The following is a 22,336-nucleotide window of genomic DNA, read 5'->3' on the forward strand; positions in this document are numbered from 1 at the left end:
CATAAATTACAGTACTTTACCGATAGCTGTAAAGTACTGTAATAGGTGTTAAATACTGACAGGTGTAAAATACTGACAGATGCAAAGTACAGACAGGTGAGGTGCATCTGTAGGAAAATGTGTTGCTAGATGTTAGACCTGCAAAATGGAACCCAGATTCTGGTGGCCTGAAAGATATGTGGATGGTCATGTGACCCATTTCACTGGGCATACTGATAGTATGGTAGTTCTCCCATCATGAATGGTACATTCTCATGTTTCAGGATCCTAGCTTGACCAGTCTTTAGGTGGGAAAGGGATTCAGAATGATGATGATGACAAGCAATGAAAGTTAAGGTATAGACAGAAAGCACTTCCTCTTCAAAAGGTGTAAAATGCCTGTTCTGCCACTTGACAGCTACCATACTCTAGAATCTGGTTCACAGTATCAGTATCTGTCCCATTCAGTTTCATAATTAGCTAATTTATATTTCTTTCTTAATTAGGATGTATGAAAGTCCAAAATGTATATACCCCAAACACATATGCCCTCTTTACCATGGTTAAAAGGCCTGATATGAGGTCTGCTGTATAAGAAGGAGAGATGGTAAAGGATGAAGAGAATATGAGATGAAAACTGCCAAAAAACCACAAGAGATAAAAATATTGTCATGTAACCATTATACTGTATTGTTCTCATACTGCTGACATTTGTTTTTAGTACTTGGGATGTGTTGAGGTGTTCGAGTCCCGAGGAATGCAAGTCTGTGAGGAGGCACTGAAAGTTCTCAGGGTAAGTAACCTCACTTACCCTGCATAGTACTGTAAGCTCTATATACATGAATTCCTTGGCTTAAGTTGGTTCATTATTAACTTGCTCACAATAAAATGCTTATTATCACTTCAACATCCTCATGATTCACTGTGAAATTGCTTTAAAGGCCAGATTTTTTTTTTTTTTTTTTTTTTTTTTTTTTTTTTTATAACTTCAGTTATGTATCTTAGGGGTTTGCTTCATGTAAATGACAATATGTTAGGCATAAAGTAGCATTTTGCCATGTGGAGAGGATGGAGGGTGAAAGACTGACGAAGAGAGTGTATATGAGTGAAGTGGAGGGGGAAAGAGGGAGGGGGAGGCCGAGGATGAGATGGAGGGATGGGGTGGAGAGGTATATGAGAGAGGGGGGTGTGAGTTGGGAGCAGGGCAGTGAAATGGCGGGGGACAGGGCGACTTGGAGGCGATTTGTTTGTGGCCACCCCAAACGGGATTGAGGCGTCTGGCAATAGATAGAGATAGATAGAAGTAAAGAATGCCTACTCAACAATAAAAATTAATTTTGGACAGTTAAAATGCTCCCTGCATGTACCAGTTTTTTCGCAGATGAAGACCACCATATCAGTACCCCTACAAAGAATAGTTTTATTATTTGCATGCATTGTAAATTATAATGTAGAAAGAAAAACGTTACTATAAGAAAATAAGTAAATCTCTTGAAATATAAACTGAAGTACCAGTGCTTTACAAAGAAAATATTTCAAGAGCAGAAAATACATGATATTCTGTTTCATTCCTCCATAAGCAAAAACCAACTTGTTTTACTACCCCATGACAGAATTCTCGGCGTCGACCAGTGCGTGGGATGCTCTATGTATCGGGGGATGGGCTCAGAGTTGTTGATGATGAAACAAAGGTGAGATCACATTATCCCATGACTGGTCTATATACAGAAATCCCCACATATATCATATGCAGCCCATGACTACATATAGAAACCCTCACAGCTATCATACACAACCCATGAATACAAATAGAAACCAAACATTTATTCAACACATTCCATGACTGTATATTGAAACTCTTACAATTATCCTACACACCCAGTGACTACTGTACTTTTGATCAAAACACTATCTGTACCCCTCAGTGCAATGAACTTTAAAATGATTCACAGAACTAAATTCATGTTCATTTGGTAAGTACAGTACTGTAATTCAGAATTTCTTAGTTCATGTTTCGTGTTGTATCACACTGCAAAGGTGCAGATAATTCATTTAAGATACATTTAGAAACCATTACAGAATATCCTACACATCCCAAGACCATTCACATACAAAAATCTTTACAGCGCTTCTACATGCACCCTGACTACTGTAATTGTAGAAACTTTACAGCTGCAGTATCCTACACACATGTGCTGTACCAGTATGTGTAAGCAAAGAAAAATATACAATAGTTGTTCAATTTCCATTACAGGGATTAATAGTGGACCAAACAATAGAGAAGGTGTCTTTCTGTGCTCCTGACCGCAATCATGAAAAGGGTTTCTCCTACATCTGCCGGGATGGAACCACAAGACGATGGATGTGCCATGGATTTTTTGCCATTAAGGAGACGGTACTTAATTGACAGTTGACTGAAAAGTTAAAGTCCTAGTGCATACCAAAAAGAAAGTCCTTGCATTATCTGTCCATACATTTAAAACAGTGGCTGATTTTTTGACAACCTCTCCTGCAACTTCTATATGCATGTCTGAATGGTTTCTTCTTGCTGTCATGTGCAGGGAGAGCGTCTGAGTCATGCTGTTGGTTGTGCATTTGCGGCCTGCCTTGAGCGGAAGCAAAAACGAGACAAGGAGTGCGGGGTAACCATGTCATTTGATCCTGCCACCTCGACATTTACCCGCTCAGGGTCCTTCCGCCAGATGACAGTCACTGAAAGACTTTCAGACCCACAAGAGTGCAAGCCAGTTGGTGAGTTACTCTTTACTGTGTCCATGTCTTTAAATTTAACCCCTCCAGTGTGGTGACATTTGTAAATTATTTTTGCTTAGGTAAGATCTTTCATATTGAAAGGTTGTACAGTACTGTTATTTGTAAGGTAATGGTTGTGTTTCAAGTATCGTAAGTATTTGGCGAGGTTCATTAAATACCTTTTCCCGTCCATACATAAGGAAAATGTTGATGATGATAATGATAATAATATTGATGGGTAACTGACAACATTAATTGTGCTGCAGAACCAGTGCCAGTGAAGAAAGTGGAAAACCCTCACGCCATTGCCCGGCCCCATGCCACACCTCTGATGCTGCAGCGTCAGGGCTCCTTCAGGGTCTTCCAGCACCTCAACCAAGCACAGGTACACTATCTACACTTTCACCAACTCTTAAAAACAAGCATAGGTATGATCAGGGTTAAAAGTTTATATGTTTGTTTGCTTTGCGCTTAGTATATGCATATCACTTTCCCCTTAAAAATTTTCTTACTTTTTTATTGTGTGTGCTTTACACTTATGATGTCAGTCACTCTCCTTCATGGTGCAGTATATCAAGGAGAATCATCTGTTTGCCAGGAAAACATACCAAGCCTCTCTTAGCCTAGGAGTATTAGCCAGCCGAGGGAGATTTCAACCTGACTGAGACCATATACAGATATGAGAGAGTCCACCCGTATCTAAAGAGGATTCATGTCTGTCCAAACAGTTGTATCATCTCCATAAACACAATCTCCATATACTGTAGAGATACAAATCTTCCATGTGAATATAATATCAAATTATAAATGCCACATATTAGTGAGTGTCAATTTTGATAGAAAGATGGAATTCATATTGTGGGTTTGCCTAGCTGCATATAGTTGTAATATGTACAGTATATTACTATTTACCTTTTTAAAGGCCTTTATGTCAAATTGGTAACTCTTATTTGACCTCTGAAACTGAGACACAGACTTAAAATGTTACTGATTTTTTTCCCCTCTATTTCTTGCAGAAATGGGTAGTTTAAGAAAACCTGTACTGTGTTTAATATACAGAGAAGGAATTACTAGGATCACTCAAGAATGGCCTATTCTCCTGTAAATCACATCAAAATTATACACAGATTTTATTATTGTTAGTGTTTTAAGCTTTGTTATCCTTTTCAGTCACCATTCAAGAGGCAGGCATCCCTAAGGTTAAATGATCTGCCATCAAACCTGGAGAGGACACGTTCCATGTCTCTAGACAATAGTCCTGCAGAGACGGCCATCACAAACAACAATAATAAACCTCCAGGTTGGTAGTTTCTTCAGTAAAAACTATTATAATTTATTCAGTCTCTTTCTGATCACATTTTAATTTTCCGAAGTTCATACAATACTGTATAATCATCACTGGCATACACAGTATAAGTATCCAGAGTGGATAGAATGATATTGCAAGAATTGTATTTTATTATGTCATACGTTCCCCAGGTGAGGACAAGATAGATTACTATTAATTTTATCAAATTCAGCATCCATTATTTCCCCAAAAGGATTGCCTTCTCATGGTGCTCAGTAAGCCAGTTCATATTAACCTTATTTCTTTATTTTTCTGGTGAAGGATGGACTTACAAACATAGCTAGTGCATGTATAAGTGGTCTATATGTTATCATTTGCTTGTTTCTTTCTTTTTGTTATTATTCATGTATCTTGGCTATCCATTGCAGTTATGAAGAGAATTAGATGATAACTACTAAGAAATTATGGGGTATGATATACTGTATATCTTGCAGTGGCTCGACAGAAAAAATTATAACAAAACTAACAGGATTACCTTGCCTGGACAGTACCAGTGTTGCAAAAGATGAACATACAATACTGGTCCTAGTAACTTTTTCATTAATAGAATGCAAATCATATATTAATCTGAGGAAGGAAAGTTTCTTTAGAGTTGTTTAGGTGCTAATATTTCAGAAGTTTTAAAGTACAGTGTCTTGTATACATTTCCGTCTGGGTGAGGAAAAGAATTCCACTCACTTATTCTCTGCTCATCTTGAAGGCACTTAAAGGGATCAGAATGGAAAATTGAACACCCCATGTTTTATTAGGAATCAGGATTACAGTTTTTGGTTCAGCTTATTTCTGCTCTTAATGTAATTGGAGTAATGATATGATTGAGTGTGTACTGTATAAGTAAATGTAAGCCATGAGAAAGCTATCCTTGCCACTATATTCTTGTTGCAGTAATTGTAAAGCTTGAAGGCTGCCACTTTTTTTTTTTTTTTTTTTTTTTTTTTTTTCCTAGTGAAGATTTAAGGCTATAGATGAAATGCTCATACTTTAAATATTCTAGGGCACTATTGGAGCTGTAGTTCAATTGTTCCTTAGGCTAGATACAAAATTTTTTCATCAGATATTAAGATACCTAGTCAAGCTTGGTCCTCAAAAGTTGCTCTCCACTTAATCGCTTCTGTCTAATGACATCTTTTTATTTTGTTCTCATTATCTTCAGATTATTTTATTCAACCTGGAAGAGACATTCAGACTGATAGGTTAGATACAGCCTCCATTAAACCCTTCACAGTGACTGGGTTTCCAGAGTTGAAGAAAGGGCAAATTAAGTAAGATGTTTGGCTGAAGTGCCTCAGTAATTTTGGAACCTGAACAGACAGCAAAGCAAGCATAATGCATATTTAACTCACTTTACCAGATGTGAATGTAGGCAGCAGACCTCATAAGAAAAGGATTTCTGATATGAGAGGTATCCTCATTACTGCAAATCCTTGGCTGCCAAGCTTGCATTAGTGCTATTCTATCTGCGATCAACTTTATTTAGGTTACAGTGAGATAGCCAAAGTAAGCAAAAGTATGTATGTTAGGCAGGACTTGCTTTTGTAATTAAAGATAAAAGATATTGCTCATAATGCAGAATCATACTCTATACATGCAGTAGTTACTTGTAGATGATTTAAAGCCTTTGATACTTTTCTAAGCAGTGGACATACTGCTTGGAGATGGTTAATGAAAGAACAATGAGCTTGGAGATGGTTAATGAAAAAACAATGAGCATGAGCATTGATATGTAAAAAAGGTGTTATAAAATGTGGGTCCAGCTGTGGTGGCACCCTTTAACTTTACAAGTACCCATATCCCCACCCTGAAACTTCGCTGTCTCCCTCCTGACATACTATTTTTGGTAACTTCAATGAGCTGTGGTTGGTTCCGGTTTCATTCACCTGTTCTGGTATGTTTTTTTATTATTGTTTGTGCCAAGAGAATGAAGCCTTTGCATCAGTTCAGTAAGTGATGCTTTTTCAGAACTGTTGGTGTGGGATCTAATACTTTTTTGTTCTTTTGGATGTGTTTAATTTATCTTCCTATTTCCAGAATGTATTGCTTTTTTACTTAGCCTGCTATTTTGTTGAAATAATGAATGATAAGGAAAAAATACCATATAATTTGTTTTGCTCTGAGTGAATTTTTGAAATATCATACACTGATGAAAGTTGTGGCTCCATATCCTCCTGATCATTTAAAACAGACATGTATTGAGTTCTGCATGTTTCATTCAAAATTTCACCCCATAGGCCGATTCCCGCGGTCTAAGACAACCAGTTCGTTTAGTAAGTAGAGAGAAAGTGACCACACCATTCTGGATTCACAGTGTTGCACAGCACATATATGGTACAGCAACTTCAGATGGCACTTTTCATCACAGTTGTAATGACCACAATGCTCGCTCTGTCATCAGGCCTTTTTTATCTTGGCCTCAGACAGTATGCTCAAAATTTTATCATGATGTTTGGAGGTTTCTGTCCACGTCATTATCTGTAGTGGGTGGAGTTATGCATTGTAGCACAAATGTATTATATATAAGTGCTTTACATGCATACACTTACATCTAAAAGCATGCAATCTCCTAAATAATAATTCAATTTTTTACAGGGCTTATGTTAATATCATGAAAATTATTTGCATTGTATCCTTTGTTTCATATATTTGCTTCATTGTAGTTTGTGTTCCTGTATATGAGTCTTTGCTTTTAATGTATACATAATACATGTCAACATACACATAGAAAAAAGACATGACTGAAATTTCCAGTATCATAATGTAATTTGGTTGTCTGTATCCCAACATTTTTTGCTGTTTGGTATGTTGCACTGCAGTATTAGATTCAGTTTACCCTGCATATTGGAAATTAAACATTATTTGCTCATTTTTGTACCTGAGCATTAAAATCTTTTGCTGTACAGTACTTCATCTTTTTGCAGTATACATACTAATACCACTACACAGTAACCCTCCTCAAGATCAGTTCAGAATGATGATGATAAATTATGATAATTTAATGAACTACAGAAAAACTAGTTTGTTTGCTGCTTATATATATATATAGCACACTACTATCATGTTACAGCTAGTACTTTTTGAAGCACATGTAAAGTATTTTGTCTTTTCCTTGCTCAAGGCAGAGTGGATTTTTTTTTGTTTTCCCTCAACTTTAGTATGAACATGTGCATAAATTGTGGAACACTGCAACTTTGTAGCATAAATGCTTTAGTTTGCCTTTTCATCCATGGACTTAGAGGTTTTAAATTCCACAAGTTCATGTTCTTCAGATGACCCTGTATTTGGTCACTACTGTATGGTTGCTTTTCCCCTTTCATACTTCACTTAGTTAAGCTCATGCAGTAGTTACCCTTGTGGGAGCTTGTCACATGTTAATGACCTGGTTACTCTGCTGTGCAGTAGTGTGCTCTTTAGCTGCATTTGTAGATAACCTAACCTTTTATTAAATGTTTGTTTTTGCTTTCTTTGTTGCCAAATTTGTGTTTCTGAACAACTGTTTTTACTTAAGTAAATGGCATGTTTGAGATATGCCCCATCATTGTCTTAATTGTAATTTTAAGTTTGTATATATTGAGTTAACCATTTGGCACCACTGAAATACTTTGCACATTGTAAGTTAGTACTTGTTAGTTTGTGCTTGTGTGGATGGATATGCGTGTTTATTATTTCAGAGAGTCCCCAGCCTCCACCTCGCACTCACAGGAATAGACTTCACTCGCTCCCAAATGCAGTTAACAGTGAGTTTCTTTGCATGGCTTGCTTAAGGAAACATATACCATGCACAGACAGATTGTTTGTAGTTGAGCTCATTGCTGCTGCCTGCCTGGAATTTATCTCCACCATTGACAGAAAGTTTGTGAGCTTAAAAATCTTATCAGAAAAAAAACCCTTTAGATTTTTTTTTTTTTTAAGTGGTGTAGTACACAATGTGGAAGTACTGTAAATATTATTGTGGCTTGTATATTGGCTTGTATATAAGTGCTAGAAAGGTACATGTACAGTATTTGATGATAAATTAACATATAAACTAACTTGAAAATATTAATATTTAAATTGATTTTTTAAATTTATTTTACAATACATACTGCCTGTTTTTGGTCAAGTTTGATTTGATGCTGCTGGGGAAGGATGCCTTCTTGTGTTGGCATTGATGGTGGCTCTGCTGCCCAGCTATACAAATGTTCTTAAACTCCCTCTCATTTCCATGCAAGGAGAATAATGAACTGAAGGAGAAGGCAGCTGTTGCCTGTAGTCCACCAGTTTCATATCTGGATGAAGCCACAGCAGTAACAGCAAAATATTGATATGCTTCATAGATGTGCTTGTATATGTCAGCTATTGGTAATGATAGGTGTAAAGTTGGTAACTTTGCAAGGTAATAGATTATAAAAATAGATGATTTTATTTATTCTTATAAAGATGAAAGCAGACGCCATAAGGAATGTAACAAAGGTATTCATCTCTATAATTTAGGTCTTTGAGCCTTTGGCAGGTTACTTACCCAGAATCCTGAAATGCAAGGCCATTACATCATCCAGATTACTGCAGTTACCTCTCCTAGGTTATATGGTGGTTTCTCATTTTACCTACAATCCTACAAAGGATGGATAATTACCTGTGTCTTGTGGCACCAGCTGCCCACACTGGGATTTGAACCCAAACAATGCCAGCTGCTCAGCAGCTGTAGCAGCCCCACTCTTGGTCACCCAAAAATAAGAGTAAGATGATAATTCTAACACTTTATACCAGTTAACGTTCTTTACCTAATGGTCGCAGTTACAACAAGTGCCAAATATAGAAAAACATCTGGAATTTCAGTACTCTGAGTAATTTAATGAACATAAGTGCAAATCTGTAAGTATGTTTTATTTACTGATTGGTGTAAAAAGTTGTTTCATTAGCCACACCCAGGATCTTTGGGTCTGTAAAAGTCATGCCATCAGGCACACCCAGGATTTATGGGTCTTTATTTCATCCATAGTTGAGAAAAAGGGTCAGGATGACAATGATGATGATCTTGAAAATTTTTTTATGCATATCAGTTTTAGAGTTATATTATATAAAGGCTATGTAATTGCTGAGCATCACAACATGAGCACCATGCACCTTCACTGTTGTAACTTGCACAACATTACTGCAGTTGTAACATACTGTACAGGTAGCCCTTGCTACAAGTCAGAATTTGTGTTCAAAATATCATGTCTTTTCTAAACAACTAGCACTGTAAACTGGGGAGTAGTAGTTGTAGTAGTAGTTGCAATTGCAACCCCAGGCTCATCTGAATGTGAACCCAGTGGATTGCAAGTCGAAATTGCCCTCCTGCTGCAGTTCACTCTCCTCCTGTTGGGAGACAAGAGGGGACTGAGGAGCATTTATACAACCAGGTCACTGTCTGGTCATATCAGTTCCACCACTTGAAGGTGTCCCTTTCCAGGACCAAACTGGGGAGAAACTGGCCAACTTGCTTGTTAGATAGGATTTGAATTTTGGTGGTCATTTTTTATGCTTGATGACAACAGTGAACCTCAAAAAAATGACTTATAGCAAGGACTTACTGTAGGAAGCAAATTTGCATGTATGACTTTATTGTTTTCCTCTTGTGCCAGACTCTGCTTTCAGTAGACACCGCTGTATCTTATAGCTTTTGCTTCTGGACAAGAGTTTAGTGTATCAGAAATTTTTACTTCAAGCTGCTTGATATATTGCCAGGTAAGGAAATATGGTATGTGAAAAAAAGTTGTATTTCACTATTGAGAACATGTTGATTTCTGCTGTGTACTTATCCTTCTGTTTTTTAGACCTTTTTACCAGCATTTTAACTAATTTAGGTGTAACCAGTTATTTAATGATGAATGAAATGTTAACCACGATGTTGGAAATAGTATAAATATGAGTACTGTACTTAATATGTTGAGTTTATGAACATACTGTACTTTACCCAGTTATGAATATAGCATAGAGCTTACCCTGGCATCAGACTGCCAGTGGAGTGAAATATTTTTGAAGTACACACCACTTACTCAATCACCAGCAGTTTAACTAGCTACGATAAATAGGCATAATTAATATACAGTGTTGGTGATTCAGATCTTTCAGAGTATTTTATATTCATGTAAAAACAAAAGAAAATTATGGTGGTGGTACAGTAGCTAAAAGATGCTCAGTAGAACTAATGTAAAATACTAGCTTGTTGCAGTGTTTGCTCTGTAGTAATGTTCTTATTGAAAATATGAATTAATGATCTTTGAAAGCTTCTGCACAGCATGCTGACCATTTCAGTAAATATTTTACACATCTTACTTAATTATCACACCTCTTGATTGTAAATATTAGTTACAAATCTGACAACTAGACTATTCATTTTGTAGCCTTATTTATTCTCAGACTTGCCACGGACACAGGTAGATACATGTGTAGCAAATGAATAATGTTCTGGGAGATATTCTTACTGTATTTTGTTTTTATTAAAAAAGATTTACTGTATACATCATTACATAGTGCCATAGTTCAATGTATATTTCATATAATCACTGATTAATACATATTTATTAACTGTGACAGCTTTTCAGCTGAGAGTGTTGTATCTGACTATTTAACTGCAAGTCTAAAGTCTTGACAACTTTTTACTGGAGCTTGTAGTATTTCAAGAGAATGGGAACATGTGTATTTTTCTCAAAGGCTTCAAACACCGCTCAAGATATAGTTAAAGTGACCAGATTTACTGGAACTAAAAGTGGGACATTGTTGCCCGTATATATATATATATATATATATATATATATATATATATATATATATATATATATATATATATGTGTGTGTGTACATACATACATACATACATACATACATACATACAGCACTGCACCTCACATGAGGCTGCCAACCTTAACGTCTTAGACAAACTCCGAACATACCGTATGGTACGGTGAATGGCTGACCAAAGTTGTCAGTTAGTGAGTATAACAGATTCTATAATAACAATTCGGTATATCATTTGGTTTGGATTATGCATAATTTTACTAATTCATCATAGTTTCATAAAAGAAGGTCATCTTATATCTAATGTAAACGTAATTTTCTAAAAGCGGGACACATAAGATAATTTGCTAAAAAAGCAGGACATTTTAATCGCAATTAAATAAGCGGGACAGACATAAAAAAAGCGGGACTCTGGTCACCTTAGATATAGTAATACCTGGTGTTTGGGTGTGACCATTATGTCCTTCTTTACCGCTTACTGTTATGAATCAGCTTGTCTCAAGTTGACTGTAGCTGTGGCCTTAATCCCTTCACTGCAATGATGTACTTTTTCTTTTATTTCCGTTGCCTTAAGAAAGCTGTAAAACATTCCAATTTTAAATTCCCTCATATGTTAAATGTGTTAAGATTGGCTATATATAATGTGCCTGGTTCCAAAAGTCTCTCCTAAGATAAATTAAATTATCAGGAAGTAACAAGAGTACCTCTATGATAAAGAGTGCATCATCAGATTGAATGGGTTAAACAATACTTGAAAGGAAGCACCCCCCAGATTTTATTGATGATACACTGGAAATTAGTAATGGTATCTGCTGTCCACTAAAGATCATGTTTACTTTTGTATACATTATAAATATTTATTCCAGTGTTATAAATTCCAAGTGAGGCCTGTTGACATAGTCTTAAAAGATTCAAATGTTAGACAAAAGTCAGTGGATGGATGTTGTTCCTTAGCTCAAGTAAACAGTTCTGTAGGGTGGAAAGTGGAGAGAATTATCACTGATATCTCAGGTACCAACTGATTCCCATGGCTATTACCTTTGTCTCAAGAGCTTAGCTTAATAATACTGTACCTTTTGGTCCACCTCATTTGGGCTGATAGTACAAGTGAAATAATGGGTCACTCAAAATACTGAAACCATCTTATAAGATTCTTTAAAGATATAACAGTTGTTTATTACTAACCACAGTGTTGTCCTTTGCACTTTGTTGGTTTGACCCTCAGTTTGTTTAACATTATTATACTTCCTTATCACACACAGACATATACAATATGTACTACTACATTTTCCATACAATCCTAGTTTATGCCAGTATAAATGAATGGATGAACATTGAGAGAGCAGTACAATATAAGGAATCATATTTTACACAGAATACAATAGATATGGTAAATGAGAATGGCATATGACAATCCATTAACTTGCTGCATTAATTTTTTGGCCAGGATGATCATGATCATAAAGCTATAGCCATTTGCGATAAAGTAGTGTAGTTACAGTTGAAGATAGTAGTTTTCTTGCTTGTCTACATTAAATCGTCCCATGCTTTCAGCTGTACATAAAAATTGTGATGCATGTACCGTAGTAGTCACATAGTTGTTAACTGTTTTCTCTTCCACATGGCAGTGACCCCAATCCCCGAAAGCTCGCCAATTGTGGACATGCGACCAGGTGATGCAGTGTCGGCCATGTGCCAGGAACTCTCTGCTGGCCTGTCCCGTCTCTCCAATTATTCTGACCCATTCTCTTCCCCGGAGAACACCTCACCCGCCCACACTGCCCTCACCACCGTCACTACCACTGCCTCCTACACCAATCCTGCTTCACAAGGTTAGAACAGGTTGTCATCATTACAACAAAGTGAAGTGTATCAAGGTATCACAACTTTTCCATACAACTAGTACTGTAAATAGAAGGAAGTTGGCAATTCAGCTGTTTTACAGGTAGCTTTGGAGTTCTGTAGTTTTGTTCTTTTTAATATATATATATATATATATATATATATATATATATATATACAGTATATATATATAGATATACAAAATACTAAGTAGTTCATGGTAGGTGGCGGCTTTCATCATCCACTTACTCAGTGTAGTGATTTTCTCGATTGGCTGACCATTCCTCTCTTCCTTCTTTCTTTCCATTCTTCCTCATATGTCGTTCTTTCCTTCATTCTTCACTCTTCCTACTGTCTACAGGTGACCATACATTGAGTGACAAGCCAAATGGTTTCGTGTACACCAGGAAACCGTTTATTAATGCTGAGTGGTAACCGTATGACAAAACTATGGCGCCTGGTGGTTTATTGGGTAATTAAGGCGGTCCAGCTGGATTAAGCCAGTGTCAGTCCTTATCCAAAGGGGTGGTTGGGGTTTACTGCTCACATAATGCCACTCAGGGATGAGTGAGGCTGGCCACTCTCATTTTAAATGTCAGGACCAACTTGCCTAACCCCAGGCTCCTATGCTTATGGGACAACACAGGTTTAGATGATGGATGGATGGATACTAAGTACTTAGAGAAAGTGACTATCAGAAATTATGACATTTAATGAGGACTTACTGTAACAAGGACTAGTTGAATTTCTTCATTTGGAGCATAGAGGACCCAAGGTTAAGCAGCACAGTCAAGATCATTTAAGAGTAGGAGACTGACTGACTTTCCTGGCAACATTTTTACATAGCAGAAAAGCCTCTTATCATCTCTTGAGGTTTCAGACCTTTGCATTCGACATGATTGTTATCCCCAGCTTGAGTACTCTACCACCAGACCACCAGGCACACATGCTAGAAAAAAAAAAAAAGTTGTGTACTGTAATGTGTATGTACAGTAGTTGTACCATACTGGTGGTTTTAGTGGTAAGCCTCTTCGGTCCAGTGATATGCATACCGGGTATGAATTTAGTTCTTTCTATCTTCAAACAAGTTTATTCGCGTCAGAATATTTTCTAGACATATTAATAACAGTACTCCTACACTGTGTGTTTCCTATTCCCTGTGTATGAATCTTTCCCACCCCTTATATAATAATTGGTGGTAGGTGGGGATGCTCACCATCCACTCATTTGATGTAGTGCTGCTCTCAGGTGTCTCCCATTTCCCCTCTTCCATCCTCTTCTGTCTTTCATTCCTTCATTCTGTCCTCTTCCTTCTGCCTATGGGTGACTTTACACTCCCTCCTCTGTCTTTCTTTCATTCTTTCCTCTTCCTTCTGCCTGTGGGTGACTCTACACTGAGTGACAAGCCAAATGGTTTCCTGTACACCAGGAAGCCATTTACTACACTGGGTGGTAGGGTGGTAACCATATAAGCAAATTACGGTATCTGATGGTTTAGTGGGAAATTAAGGGGCTCCAGTCGGATTGAGCCTATGTAGGTTTATATCCAAGGGATGGTTTGGGTTTGTTGCTCATGTAATGCCACTCAGGGATGAGTGAGGTGGGTCACTATCATCTCAAATGTCAGAACCAACTTGCCTAACCCCAGGCTCCTATACTTCTCTTGGGGCAACATAGGATTGGATGATGGATGGATGGATGTGAAATGGTTGGATTATAATGAATTACAACCAGTTACTGAAATTATTTATTGAGAAAATGAAATAATTTTGTTGATGAGGTTTCAGGTCAAGTGATAACACTTGTATCTTCACAATAAAGACAGCTTCAGTATATGGGTATAATATCCTTTATTTGAGCAACTCATAAGCAGTGTGAAATCAATACCCACTGGAAATAAGGTGGTGGTGGTGGTGGTGGTGGTGGTGGTGGTGGTGGTGATGATGATGATGATGATGATGATGATGATGATGATGATGATGATGATAATGATGATAATTTGTGTGTGTGTGGTGGGGGGTGAATGAGTGTGAGTGACTGAGTGAGATGATGATGATGGTGGTGGTGATTTTGATTTGTGTTTTTCTTATTTCAGTGTTAATTCCAGCTGTTGAGCCAATTCGCGAGGAAAACCCATGGGCAGGAACAGAAGTTAATGGACATGCCACTGCCACCAATGACACAACTACAAATCAGACTCAAAGGTCACTAGGAGAAGAGTGGCTCTCGCAGTTCAGCACTGATGCCAAAATCACCAATGGCACAACTACGCCTCCACTTGTGTGAGTTTTATGTAAAAAAATTTTGTGAAAATTTCATTAGGAATGTTTCTACGATATTTCTTGTGGCATTCCTGCAGAACTATCACTAACTTAAGTTTTCTGCTGTGAAAGCACAAAATGAGGGACTGTTGTGTATTCTTTTAATGTACAGCATCATCATCATCATCATCTTCATTGTCATCATCATCATCACAATCACCATCACCATCATCATCATCATCATCATCCAGACCTCCTCTCCCACCCTAGGGCAGGGTGAGGAGTAGCAACGTCCAGACAGCCTAAGTTTTCCCATTTCAATGGAACACACGTCCATTCACTCATCACTCAAGCCCACGGAATCCTGGCTCTATCAGATAGGCAAAACACACACACACACACACACACACACACACACACACACACACACACACACACACATATATATATTGTGTGGCTTCACATATACCTATCAGATAGAGCCAATCCAAATACTGTCACAGTAAAAAGGGGTGCCAAATCCCTGGTTATGTGCTTCTCCACATAAAAGTCATTCAGCCAGCTCAGTCTTGCCAGTCCCTTAGCCTCACCAACTTCCATACCTCTCTTCCGTACACACTCATCCACCATATCCTACCAAAGAACCTTGCCTCCTCCCTTCTTCAGATTTTTCATCACTGTGTTGTCATCCATTCTCTCCACGTGACCAAACCATCTCAGTACACTCTCTTCGATTCTGGTGTCCACAGACTTCCTCTTTCCACATCTTTCATGAATCACATTATTCTGTATCCTGTCCACTCTCTGTACTCCATGTACATTCTTCTGCAGTCCCATCTCCACTGCTCTTACTCTTGACTTTTCATTTTCATGCCACACCATAGCCTCACATCTGTATGTTAAAGTTGGCATTAACACTCCATCATGTAAGCCTCACACAGCTGCAACACTCAAGCATCATTTTTTGTTATCAAGGCCCTCATAGCACCAGCTACTTTCCTCCGTTGTGTTACTCTGCTTTCCACTTGTTTTGCACATTTTCCTCTCTTTTCTGTCATTGTACCCAGGTATTTGAAATCTCTCACCAATTCAAGTCTTTCTCCATTCACTGTAACATCACACTGGGAGTCACCTTCTCTCTCAATAACCATCACTTTACTCTTTTTTACATTTACTCAAGGCACAAAGCTTACAGACTTCCACAAAACTCTGCACTAGTCTACCAAGCTCTTGTCTGGTATTTGCAAGTAGCACTGCATCAGCACGCAACAAATTTGAGATATTCCATCCATCACCATTCATTACCAACACCATCCCCCTCTCCATTACTCATGTTTTTACTTCTCTCATCATCCCATCCATATACATATTGAACAACCATGGGAACATCACACAACCTTGTTGCACACCCATATTAATTGTGAACCAGTCACCGAGATGTCCATTTACCCTTACACATGCCTCACTACCATCATAAAAACTCTTGACAGCACCTAGCAGCTTACTATCTACACCATACATGTCCAATATCTTCCACAACCCTTCTCTGTCTACTTTGCCGTATGCTTTTTCCAGATCCATAAAGGCCATAAACACCTTACTGTCCTCACATGCCTTCACTATCTGTCTTACTGCAAATATTTGATCCACACATCCTTTGCCCCTCCTAAAGCCACCCTGTTTGTCACACATTAGGACTTATGATATCTCCCTTACTTTCCCTATAATAATTCTTCCATATACTGTACCTTCCCTACAACACTTAATAGATTTATGCCACGGTAATTCTTGCTTTCACTTTGCTCACCTTTATTTTTGTACAGGGGTCCAAGCACTCCCTTTTCCTCTTTACTGGCACAGCTTCACTCATCCATGCCTTCTTACATACGGTATCTCCAACGAGCACTTCATTCTGCTTTCTCCATTACACTTAGTCATCTCTGCATACACCTCATCAACCCCAGCTGCTTTCCCATTTTTGAGCCGCTTCACAGCGTTCTTCACCTCCGAGTGTCACGTTTCCTGGCATTGCATTCTTTCTCTGTACACCCCCCAAACCAGTCATGTTAACAGTCATTTTGCTCTCTCCATTCCCAGTCATCAGATTTTCCAAATATTCTTTCCATCTGGTTCTTACTTCACCTTCATGGTTTAATAATCTACCACTTACATCCTTCACACTTTCACATTTCTTTCCATTGTCACTTCTGCATTTCCGTACCTCTTTCCAGAATAACTTCCTATTTTCAACATGGATTCAGTTCTTATTCAGTACAGAGCTAAAATTATTGATCATGTTATGGGCAAAAATAGCCTCCCTCATAATTCACCCAAAAGTTTATCAGCAGCTATGGTTCTGTATTGCTTGAGAACTGGACGCATGTTGATATAGCATTTCTGAGAAGAAATTGCACCTCCTAAAGCTCAGCACACCCTGTACGTGCTTAGTGACTGAATATACTCTGCCCGTGTCAGACATCTTTAAGCTAGTCATTACAAACTATACATACATACATACAAAAAGAGAAGATGAATGCAGTAAAATCTAACTGTTTCTGGCTAATTGGTGAAAGGCTCAGTTTTATTCAAGGAAATTTTGATACAAGTGAAATGCATATATAAAGAAAAAAAGGTGCAGATGGTTTGACCTGTGCAATGACCTAGGATTCTCAGGGCTTTAATATGTTTGAATGATAGTGTGGCACATTTTACTGGGCAAGATAATTCTCCACTTTTGTACTTTCTCTTTCCATATTTACAAATCTTATCTAACCCCATCCTTAGATGGGGTCATGATGATGATGATGATGATAATTGGACTAAAGCTGAATGTATGTGGAAGAGTCTGGTACAGTCATATGCAGTATAAGTTACTGGCCTGCATAGAGCTTTATAATGACTTCACTTCTGTGACTCAGGGCTGAGGGAGTAAAAACTTGCATTCATTTACAGTACAAGTCCCATTATTCGGCATCTATGGGGCCAGGATGATGTCGAGAAATTAGATTTGCCGAATAATCAAAAACCTACCCACTCAGTGCCTTAAATATATTGGTGAACACTTATCACCATTTATGGTACGGTATTACAACTGTGTTTGGAGAGAATACTGTATACTGTACAATACTGCAATCAATACAGTACTATACCTGAATCTGAAATATATATATATATTAGTGAACATATACAAGGGTAATGACACAGTAGGCCTACAAGTCAGATAACACTTCCTGGATGGCTGACATGATACGGAATATTACCTACCAGCTCAGTACATCACTTGTATTGGTGAACTCATCACTACTTATATTATTACAAATATGTTTGGAGTGAGTACTGTATACAGTACTTTTTCCAAACAAAATAAAATAGTCGGAAAATTGCATAAAATAAAGGGATCTGAACTGGTAAGGTCTTTCTGATGAAAGTCATAAATTACATTTAGCACTCACTCTTTTGTTCGTTTTTTTTTTTTTTACATGTGAAAGGAGAGTACTGATGGAAACAGTAATGTATTCTATGAACCCCTTAATAACCTCCGACATTGAACAACCCTTTAAAGTACCGATGTCGAGTTAGTGAGCTATGGAAAAACTGTGAACAATTATGGGAATGGAACGAAGGTCACTGGTATGTTTACACGACTCTATGCTACGATTCCAAGCAGTCAGGGTATCAGTTAATCTCAGATTTTTTCGCCAATTTGGTAAATGCACCGTAACTTTATCAATTCTCCAGTCAGTCATAGCGAATCATAGCATGGGTTTAGGGAGCTAAATAACACATTTCTAGGTGCGCCAGACGATTATCTGCACATCTTATAAGAAAATGGAAGAAATTAAATCCCTTTCTGAGTACGTAAAGTTCTTCCATTCTTCTGAAATCAATTTATTTTTCTTAAAGATGGGAAGATAATCGTCTGGCTCACCTAGCAATGTGTTATTTAGCTTCCTAAACCCATGCTATGATTCGCTATGAGTCACGGAAAGATTGATAGAATTACGGTGTACTGTATTTACCAAATGGACGAAAACATCTGAGATTAACCGACCGCCTAACTGCTTGGAATCGTAGCATAGTCATGTAAACATACCACTGACCTTCGTTCCCTCCCCATAATTGTTCAGTTTTCATTATAGCTCACACTAACTTAACATCACTGACATCGGTACTGTAAAAGGTTGTTCAGTGCCGGAGGTTATTAAAGGATTAATGGGATATATTACTGTTTGCAACAATGCTCTCTCTTTCACGTTAAGCACAAAAACAAACAAAAGCATGAGCACTAAATGTACGTTTAACTTTCATCAGAGAGACCTTAGCAATTCATATTCCTCCAGTTTATTTTTAAGTATTTTTCTGACTTTAGGTTAGGTTAGGTTTGGTTAAATTATAAGGTACAGTTAAACTCGGTTAGGTTAGGTTCAGTTAAACAGGACAGTCCCTTCCACCATTATGCTGAGGAATAAAAATACTAGAGCTGTCACAGCCGTACAGCTAAAAACAACGGGGAAACTGATTTAACAAGCAACATTTATTTATGGGTAATGCATTACAGCGTCAGTAGTTCATGGGCTACTCAATTACCGGTGTCATTTTCAGGAAGGCATCAAGAATGAAAGAATTTCAAGAATTAGCGTGGGGGCTTGGAACGTAACCCTCGCTAATTTGGTGGGGGTGGTTACTGTAGTGTATGATACTGTGCAATATTGTAATCAATACAGTACTATACCTGAATCTGAATAAAAATATAGAAATTAGTGAACATACAGAAGTGTAATGAAACATTAGGCCTACAAGCCACAGATAACACTTCCTAGACTGCCGAGATGATTCCGGACATCTGCCGAACAATCAATGATTTTCGTAAATGGGACTATTTCTCAAAACTGCCGAAATGTCGGATCTACCGAACAATCAGCTGCCGAATAATAGGACTTTTACTGTATATTCTTTCAGAATTTTGGGTGGACTATAGGGACATAGACTATTAAGAGGTTCATTATATGTAAGTACTGGGTGAAGGAATTATTAGTTAAGGAATTTGTAATTTATAACCTGAGAGAGCTCTGAGAATTTTGAAGCTTTGAATGGATAATCATGAACAGATTTGCAGGTCATTGCAGTGAGATATCAGCAGATTTCTGACTTCTCTCTTCTCACTGTGCTAGTGACGGTGATGAAAAAAATGATATTCTCACCAAGTTAAATAAAGTTATTCATTGTTTTATGACCTCATGTAACTCCTACGTCAACCTGCATGATTTAATATTGGTAATAGCCTATTAGAGGAGTACAAGCAGTCAAGTAGAGCATACAGATGTCATTACTGTGTTGTTTATGCAACACAGTTTGCTACTTAATCTTCCAAGGTATGAATATGGCTTCTTCATTAACTTTTTTTTTTTTTTTTTTTTTTTTGTAGTAATTTTGTGTAATATCAGTAATAAGTAACTTGTAGAGAAAATCTTTCTTTTAAATACTGTACTAATAGTTAAGTAGATACTGTACAACATTAATATTCGCTGCATCACCAGGCCCCAGGCGGGAAATAATGATGCTGCCTCTGTTCGTCGCAACCCACCCTTAAGCCAGCTACGATCTGCATCCTTAGGCGCTTCACCTACTGCCACCACCACACCTTATGTTGCTGTGGGAACCACACAAAATACCATGAGTACCTCTTGGACAACTGCCAATGGAACTGGTGGTGTTCCAACCACCGGTAACTTGCTTGGCGAAGTTGCACCAGTTCGTTCCCCCACTAGCATGGTGAGAGAGGCTGGACCAGTTGGCTCCTCTGGGCCAGGACCAGGTGACCCCTTTGATGCAGAGTGGGCTGCTCTTGCCACTCGTAATGCCAACCCTAACAATCCTTTCCTGCCAAATACTGTCACAAAGGCATTTGAGGTACAAATGTGAATATTCATAATTATTTATGTATGAAATTCAAGATATATATACATGTTTAAATTTAAATAAGAAGTCACAGCAATTGATGTTATCATCTCTTAGCTAAGATGAACATTGAAAACAAGGATTAATAGCCTTTTTATTCAATAAATGTTTATTTTTGTATGCCAAGAAAATCGGTGCATTTAGAAAAAAAAAATACTGATTCAGCATGAGTACTGATTCAGGATGAGCTGTGTTAATATCGTCACCTTAAGCTTTAGACCCGATATAACATTCCACTATTTATGAGTACTGTTAAGGAAAAATATGTGTACTTAATGCGTGTTGTGACTGAATTTTGTCTTGGGCATAGTTGAAATTCAGTAATACTGTATCTGATTATATTTTGTACTTAAACGTTATTGTTTGATAGTTATACAGTATATGTGTGGAGAACTGGAGACTGTAAAGTTTTTTTTTTTTTTTTAACTGACATGTTCTTAGACAGACGCAGCACCAAGACCCTAATGAGTGTCTGCATGGTGTGGGATAACAGTGTTGTTTGGCTCCTGCTGTGGGGATGTGTTGACTGTGTACATACATATACAGTAAATAGATTTATATATACATATATATACAAAGATATATATATATTTGTCATACCATATTGGTAATGAAAAAAAAAAAAAAGTTATTTTCAAGGCTGTTCTTATGAGGGGCAACGATAATGATGGATGTATGAGTTTTTGTATTCCCTATCCTTTTTATTGGTATTTCTACTATACAACGAGTTTGTTCTTAACTGACAACCCTGTCATATCAGACTTAACACACTAGAAATAATATTGTATTGACTGTTTAAAACATATTGTTGATTAGGCACAACTAGCATCACCTTGTCACTTCACTGGTCACCATACTCACCCTCATCCAGTGTTCAGTGTTGTCAGTGCAACGTGGGCTCGTATACTTAGTGGCGCTGGAGGTTTTGTAACACCTCTTCCTTAGTGGTTTATTCTGTACACTGCACTACAGTATCCTTTTGTGTGTTACTGATGCCAACTGTGCCAGCAATTAAATGATATAAATAATATACGAAAGAATGTGGTGTAATTTGTTTTGCACATTACACCTCAGTATTCTCTTATATGTTACTGATTCAAACTGTGTCACTATGGAAGCAATGCAAATAGCATACAAGGGAATGTTAAGGTGTACTATGCAAAATAAATTGATAAGGAAGAAGTGCTATAAAGTCTCATGTGTCACTTAGAATACTGGCCATGATGTGGTGATTGCCGAGTTTTAACCTTACTGTGGTAAGAGATTTTGCCTTAATTTCTTTGTCTATGTAACAATGAGTTTAGCAAGTGAACCTATAATTTAGTAATTGTTGGATGCATTTGTCACATGTTTCAAATAAGGTATTTCTTAATTTCTCATAATTTTTCAAGACATTTCCTTATTTGTAAAAATGATTTTAGTACTGTAATTCCCATAGTGC

The 22,336-nt window shown here is 37.5% G+C and overlaps 1 protein-coding gene across 3 annotated transcripts in view; it reads left to right on the top strand.

Annotated features, from left to right (window-relative positions):
* The window catches only part of LOC145407878 (protein numb-like), a 194,592-nt gene extending 172,659 nt beyond the window's left edge, over positions 1-21,933 (top strand). Inside the window, exons 3-12 of one of the 3 annotated variants that reach the window (XM_080278743.1) lie at positions 701-772; positions 1,593-1,670; positions 2,234-2,374; positions 2,541-2,730; positions 2,997-3,115; positions 3,901-4,030; positions 6,307-6,342; positions 12,463-12,666; positions 14,772-14,958; positions 20,475-21,933. In XM_080278743.1, coding sequence (XP_080134869.1) covers positions 701-772; positions 1,593-1,670; positions 2,234-2,374; positions 2,541-2,730; positions 2,997-3,115; positions 3,901-4,030; positions 6,307-6,342; positions 12,463-12,666; positions 14,772-14,958; positions 20,475-20,859 — 1,542 coding nt within the window. In that variant the 3' untranslated portion in view covers positions 20,860-21,933. The remainder of the gene's footprint in view (positions 1-700; positions 773-1,592; positions 1,671-2,233; positions 2,375-2,540; positions 2,731-2,996; positions 3,116-3,900; positions 4,031-6,306; positions 6,343-12,462; positions 12,667-14,771; positions 14,959-20,474) is intronic. The other 2 variants (XM_080278741.1, XM_080278742.1) reach the window with 2 other exon arrangements.
* The last annotated feature ends 403 nt before the right edge of the window (positions 21,934-22,336 follow it).

This window comes from Coenobita brevimanus, chromosome 74 (genome assembly GCF_032717465.1).
Source record: "Coenobita brevimanus isolate Jiangsu-jjx chromosome 74, ASM3271746v2, whole genome shotgun sequence".
NCBI lineage: Eukaryota > Metazoa > Arthropoda > Malacostraca > Decapoda > Coenobitidae > Coenobita > Coenobita brevimanus.